Source organism: Sphaerodactylus townsendi, linkage group LG08 (assembly GCF_021028975.2).
Source record: "Sphaerodactylus townsendi isolate TG3544 linkage group LG08, MPM_Stown_v2.3, whole genome shotgun sequence".
Taxonomy (NCBI): Eukaryota; Metazoa; Chordata; class Lepidosauria; order Squamata; family Sphaerodactylidae; genus Sphaerodactylus; species Sphaerodactylus townsendi.
In genome coordinates, this window is record NC_059432.1 from 79,407,401 (window position 1) to 79,414,216 (window position 6,816).

Below are 6,816 nucleotides of genomic sequence, written 5' to 3' on the forward strand. Positions count from 1 at the left end.
AGCTGGCATGCGCCCGGGGACATGTGACCCCACATGTCCCCGTGAGCACTCTGCCCCTGCAGCTCTAGGCGATCACTCTCAGGCTAAGAGAGGGACTGTGTGTGTGCACATGCTTTAAGTGCCAGCAGGCAGAGGAGAAAGAAATTCAGCAAGATCTTACTCAAATGCTGTTACATACCTAATAGAGTCTTTTCCACTATCTCCCCTGCCAGGAAGAGTAAATGATGGAGACCAAATGATGTTCAGTATACAAATGACTTTTTAACGGTTTTTGAATAGCTTCATTGTAGTCTATCGACCCAGTTTGTAAAAAAAATACAAAGTTATGGGATACAAATTAAAATGTATTAAAGAAAGGTAAAAGCATATTGAACAAATTAAAATGTATAAGAAGTAAATGCAATAAAAATTACAGTTACAGTGTCAGAAAGAGAATGACATTCAGCCTATATTAGGAACTGACAGCAGACCTTACCACTGCTGAGAGGAATTTTGCCACTGACAAGGTAATCCTAAAATTTTTATTTTCAAGGACAGTAGTTCTCAGCTTGGGGTATGTACCAGAGCATTTGGGAGTATGTGAAAAAAAATTACATAATGGGTTTGCTAATCTGGCGGTATATTTTAGGGTTCTAGAAGAACTGTTCTAGAAGAACCTGGCCAGATGACCTGAAAACTGGTAGGCCAATGTCTTCATTAATAGTCATATTCTAATTTGCTGCTCGCTTGCATGGAATTAATGCAAGATATGTTTTTTTCAATATCCAAATACCTTTTATTGGCATTATGAAAAAGCTTATCATACAAAACAATACATAATATAGTAACAAAACTTATAAAACTATATAATCTAAAATACAATATTGTCTCAGTGTGATTTGAACCAATAATCCATTGTCTGGTGAGTATACACATCAGGCTATTGTATTTCATTGTGAATGTTGTTTCCATTGCAAAACACAAGAACCTTGCGACCTAGAATATGTTTTATTGTCTCTGGTTCATTATTTATTTGATGTAATGTAGATGCAAATGAATTTAAACTGGCTCTGGTGAATAACCATCAATATAGTTGGATTGGTAAAGTGTTTAGACTCTTCTCTGGACAATTCAAGGCAGGCTTACTGGACAGCTAATACCACTGAAATTTGCAGGACTTTCTTCTAACAAATATTCAAAGAATCAGGCTGCAAGGATATTCCTGATGGCACTGCCTTGGCCACAGCTATTGCCCAGATGACACTGAGCGGCAAGGTGAAGGGTTGTACATCTTGTGAAAAAGAGAAAGTGGTGGAGGCAAAATCACAATGGGCTCAGTTCAATACAGATGACTTATGGACAATCTGAACAGGAGTCACAATAAACTTTTGCCTGCCTCCATACCACCATAAACTGTAACTCCCCTATACAGCTGCAAAGTCAACTAAGGGAATAAGGGCATCCCGAGGAACCATGAAGCTGAGCAAATAACATGATGGCACAATTTTGCCTCAGAAAAAGTGAACATCTCAGCCTGAAAGGGCTCAAGGATTGCCCCCTTTCATGCTGATGCAAGACCCTGTGCTGGAGGTGCACTGCCACCACATCTGTGCAAGCACCCATGTGTCATGCTGCTGCACCATTTCCTGGCTCTGGTGTAAGTGCCCCTTAGACCAGCACAAATGGCACTGATGATGGTACTTGGGTCCTTTTGTCGTTGGAGTGTTTTTGCCCCCTCCCATTTGTATTACACTGAAACAGTTGCATTCTGAAGCCAGGCGAGGAGATGCCCTCCTCCTCCTCCTCCTCCTCCTCCTCCTCCTCCTCCTTTCTTCTTTCTTCTTCTTCAACAGATTTTACTACGTTCCAACACTTCTAGAGGCCTCCATATTACATTGTAGCCTGGTCATTTTCCTTATAGGTCCCCTCTCCCGCCCCAACAGATCTGTTGGAGGTTTTCCCAAACTATCTTTGGTTTGACCTCTTCTAAAAGATTATACCCAAAGTGGTTTTGTGGAAAGTGTGGAGGGAAAGATGTGGATTTCTGGTGTTATTTTCCCTCCATCCCTGCCATACAAAAGGGTTTTAAAAATTTACCTATAGTTGCTATATTGCTATGGTGTCAGACAAAACAATGACCCGCAAATTATCAAATATTTTTAAAAGACCAAAAAAAAAAATCCTACCGGGGTGGAGGGGAGAAATTATTCATCATTTATTTTATTACATTTATACCCCACCTAATTCCTGATCGAAGTCAGGCTCAGGGCAGTTTACAATAGAAAAATGGTGGGAATGGTGCATGGGAATGCAAAGAGTAGGAATCACCCAATATGAAGGCTCCATTCCCCTGTGAGCAGCTTTCATTCACAGTGACAATGAGATAAAACTACCCAGAATTTGCGTTAAATCTGGGGGCTCCTTGTGAACTTTGGCAATCTTTTTGCCCCAGGAAGAAACCAGAATCTTCTTTATAGCCACGAAAGGGGTTTTCTACGGATTGCTTTCTCACTTTACTAAACTGCCTGGCCAAGCCATTAGCACGGCTTGCATACACAAAACAGCTTTCAGAACAAGTTAGCATAACTCATCATTGGACTGTGAGTGGATGTACATTGTGCCTGCCCAAACTCTCTGGCACCAGCCTTTGTTACGGAAAACGTGACTCAGAATTCTCACCCCTTTGCGTTTTACAGAGGTGTCTGGAGTTCAGCAGTTGAACCTCAGGCCTTGGAGTTCATTCGTTGACTCCGGCATGAAACTGTTGTAAACGCAAAGTCACATGATGAAACATTTCTACAGAGACTATTAATTCTGGCCTCAGCTGGGAAAAGTTCTCAGAGCACAGGAATTTGGTACAGGAACAGACTTCTCTGGAGCTTTGCGAAGAAAGAAATAATTTGCCGGCTCACGTAAGTTGCTCAAATCATTTCTTTTTCTTGGCTTCACTGCACTTTTCTGTTGCTATTTCCCTTAGAACAATGCTATTTGAGATAAATTTACAAAGTTTTCAGTCAATAAGCCTGTCAGCCTTTCCCATTTATTTACTGTATTTGAGAATTCCTTTTTATTGGTCATTGGTTCATTCACAGTCTTGTTCCATGCATGCCTTAATTTTTTTTAAGCGCCACTCATGGGAAAGTCAGTTGATGAAATTAGATATATATTCATTTGGACAGTATATTTACAGGAAACAAACAATATGGGATGCTAGAGTTACATGGTAATAACAGTACTTAGTACTCAGAGTTCAAATAACTTCCTATAAGATTATCTCAGTAATTTTTCAAATAAACCGGCACAGCAGGCAAGCATCAATATCCCATTGTTGCCATGGGAGATTAAGAATAAGAGAATGGCCTGCCTGAGGCTACCCATGCAGCTTCTGGCTAAAATACAACTTGAACCCAATATTTCTCAGACCATGCTCTTCGCTACACCAGCTGTCACACAACAGCATTACACAAATGTTATTGAGTCTGATCTTCTAAACCTGTCCCCCTCGAAATATTCCTGCTTTGCTAAGCCCTATACTCACTACGTATTCACAAGTTGCTGCCTGAGAAACAGCACAAAGCTGGCACTCCCCTACCCCTCCTCCAAATGTTTAAGTACCCCTTGCATGCACATTGTGTCACTTCCATCCTTCTTCACCCCAGGGAACAGATAATCCTCCCTTGTCCTCCTTCTCCCTAGATTTCTTTTTAAAATCACAACAAGCCACACAGGCTCAGTAGGACTCCCCGAACTCCTGGTTGGTTTGTGGCACCTGCAATTTCCACTTCCTCAGTTTGCCGGTAGAGCTGATTGAGTACTTCCATTCATATTTCCCCAAGATAATGTTTGTTTTTGGAGAATGTTGGTTTTAATTCCTAAATCAATCTGCTGTTCCAGGTTCCTCCCCAGAGAACTTTGATGTTTGTGATGGATCATCCCAACATGACTCACCCTGTGCTTGCTGCTTTCAGTCGTAGCACTGAAACGTCCACTACTGAGAAGAGCGGAGGGAATGGAAACGAATACTTCTATATCCTGATTGTTATGTCCTTCTATGGAATCTTTCTCATGGGAATAATGCTGGGCTACATGAAATCCAAGAGGAAAGAAGAGAAATCCAACTTGCTGCTGCTTTACAGAGATGAAGAGAGGGAATGGGGTCAAGCTGTCAAACCTCACTCAGCCATCTCAGAGCTGAAGTCCATTCAGATCCCAATGATGCTGAACATGCTGCACGAGAGCATGGGACCAGCTCTCTCCTGTACCCTCTGCTCTATGGAAGGGAGCAGTGTGAGCGAGTCTTCGTTGCCAGATGTTCACCTCACAATCCAAGAAGAAGCAGCTGATGGTGAACTGGAGGAAACAGCTGAAGTGCACTTTCTGAATGGCAGTAGTGAAGGGTCTTCAGAAAGCATCCACCAACATTCCTAGCATTTGCAGGTACTCAGGAGGCACCATGTTTTGAAAGAACGAATTGAAAGGTTCCCAGTTTTGCCTCCTACTTTAATAATTTCTCCACCAAAGCATAAGGAGTGGCCTGTATGATGCTGGAAGCAGGAAGAAGTATCAAACATAAATGCTACTGAGCAAGCATTGAAATATATAAGGGACTGCCTTTTATTAAGGAAAGGATGGAAAGTTCTTTCAAAGAAAACAGTAGTTTACCTTGCGTTTGTTTAGTCTAGAATCCTGCAAGTGTCTGGGTGACAGATGCAAGCACCCAGCTGCCAGCCTGCCTGCCCACTGCAGTCATGCTGTCCAAGTGTTGCGCCTTGCTCCACCCGCTGTCCAGTGGGCGTCAGTGTTTGCCATAGGTGCTATTTTCTGTAGCCATGACTCGACAAGCACCAGAATATCAGCAGCTAGCCCAATGGAATTGTGATTGTATTTCACTGCAGGAAATAACAGTATTCTTTGAAGAGGACTCACAGACAGAAAGTGACACCATGGTGCTGTGATCATCAAGGGCAGGAGTTATGAAATGCAATGGACTAGCCATGTGTGGCTGTAGGGCATGTGTAGACACCAGGTTTGTAAAAAAAAAATAACAGTAGAATTTGCTTTTTTGGAGGTAAGAAATGAAGCTGCATCTACTGACACTAGCAGAAACTGGGCTCACAATTCATGCCTACTCTGCCTACTTTTATTTTAACAGAGCTGCTTAGGAGCAAACTCAGTAAAATGAAGGGAGGTTTTATTTTGTGCTAGCTTTGCATCACTCATCTTGCATGTGATGCACGTGTTCTATATATTAATTTTTGGGTGGGGACTTTTGCCCCTTTTCATTTGCTTTTGCAATTCCTTTTTGCTCAGCACTCCTGTTGGGTGGGGCTGGAGACTCAGAAGGTACAATTACAGCTATAGCTATGGCTTACCAATTCAGATAGTGGGTTGGTTCCAGTGGAAATCTTGCATTGACCAGGGGGAAGGTCACTAATTCCTCCCTCTGACATCCCCCCCCAAAGCTGTTCCTGGAGCCCCCCCCCTTCCCAGGAACAGCATTTAGGGGCCATTGTGTGCTGAAGAAGGAGGTAGAGGTGTTCTGCATATGGATATCCCTTCTTTCAGCCAAAAAAATTAGGATTAAAAAAAAGCACGATCCAGCCAGTTTGTGGATTGTCAGTAGGCTTGGAAACTGCCTGGAGAAAAATGGCCTGTCCCTTTAATAGTGCCTTCACAGAATATGATTGACCAAGTGATATTATTTACCTCCATGTGGAAAAAACCTTCAGCTGCTCATTTCCTCCCATTAAGCCTCTTAACGTGCATTGCTACTTAAACTACTGCACAATTATCATAAAAGTTGCAACACTGAACCAGAAAATGATTACTTCCACCCTGCCATGCATTTGACAAAAACGTCAGCATTTGGATTGCTTTTGCAAGCATGAGAACAGAAATGCTGCCAAAATGCCTGAGTTTTCTAAGCTAACATAGCCTGGGGACATACCCATTGCCATTAAAGTTTGGAATATAGTCTGGGAAAATGGCATGGGCAGTGCCGAGGCAAATGTTCTGTTTCCACTTTGCATTTTAAGGCCTCTGTGCCAAGTTCCACCCAAATGAGGCTATTCTAATGTCGTGAAGAGAACTGTCACTTTATTTTTCTGATATCACAGAGATTATTACTGTATCTGGTAGGAAGGCTTGATTGTTCTCTGAGGATCAACTGCAAATCCCATTGGAGAAAATGGGACTGAGCACAAGCTGTGGGTTACTTTTTTTTTAACAAGAGGGGTTTTTTTAGTTTTCCAAGACGCCAAATTTCTGCTTGGCGTTTTGCCTGGAGTCACTTGAATCCTGAAACTTTCCAACCGAGACTGGCATGTGACCTGACAGACTGTTCCGTTTTCTTTTTCTTTCTTTTATTTTGATACAAAAGGCTGATGATTCTTTTTTTTCCTTTCAAAGACAGTCAGTTTTGCATATACCTTTGATACCAAGCTGTATATTTGTCTGATGTATTTAATGTTAACTATTTCTTTCTGATGACACTGAATTTTATTTAAATAAAGTGATCACTGTTTTGTGAGCTGTGCCACGGCGTTTTTTTTTGCTTGTTACTCCTCAGAGTTTGCTGAAGTTAGGACTGACCTTTGAATAACAGAACTGAGAAAGCGGCATGGCAAATGGCTCACTGAGCTGATGGGCCAGTTGTTCAAGTCAGGTTTGTATATCATAGTTTTATAAAATCCTTGCCAGACGTTGTTCCCATTTACTTATGTGCATCTGAGCACAAAACAAAGAAAAGAATGAGCAGGCCAGTATTTTAAGCATTCTGCAAAAATAAATTTCTTTGACATGAACATGGATTGCTGCCCTTCTTGAGCACACAAAAGA

General features: G+C 41.8%; 1 protein-coding gene across 1 annotated transcript; it reads left to right on the top strand.

Moving 5' to 3' along the window:
• The first annotated feature begins 2,265 nt into the window (after positions 1-2,265).
• KCNE4 (potassium voltage-gated channel subfamily E regulatory subunit 4) lies at positions 2,266-6,508 on the top strand. The gene is made up of 3 exons (XM_048506914.1): positions 2,266-2,296; positions 2,782-2,891; positions 3,874-6,508. Exons 1-3 carry the CDS (start codon positions 2,266-2,268, stop codon positions 4,405-4,407), a joined length of 675 nt encoding a protein of 224 aa, XP_048362871.1. The 3' UTR covers positions 4,408-6,508.
• Positions 6,509-6,816: the final 308 nt, after the last annotated feature.

Excerpts from the sequence above, each read along its gene's own strand:
- KCNE4 (XM_048506914.1), top strand. The coding sequence starts at position 2,266 with ATGGTGGGAATGGTGCATGGGAATGCAAAGA. Across the intron at positions 2,297-2,781 it reads GGTGCATGGGAATGCAAAGA|AGACTATTAATTCTGGCCTC; the intron begins GTAGGAATCACC and ends ACATTTCTACAG. Across the intron at positions 2,892-3,873 it reads GAAATAATTTGCCGGCTCAC|GTTCCTCCCCAGAGAACTTT; the intron begins GTAAGTTGCTCA and ends CTGCTGTTCCAG.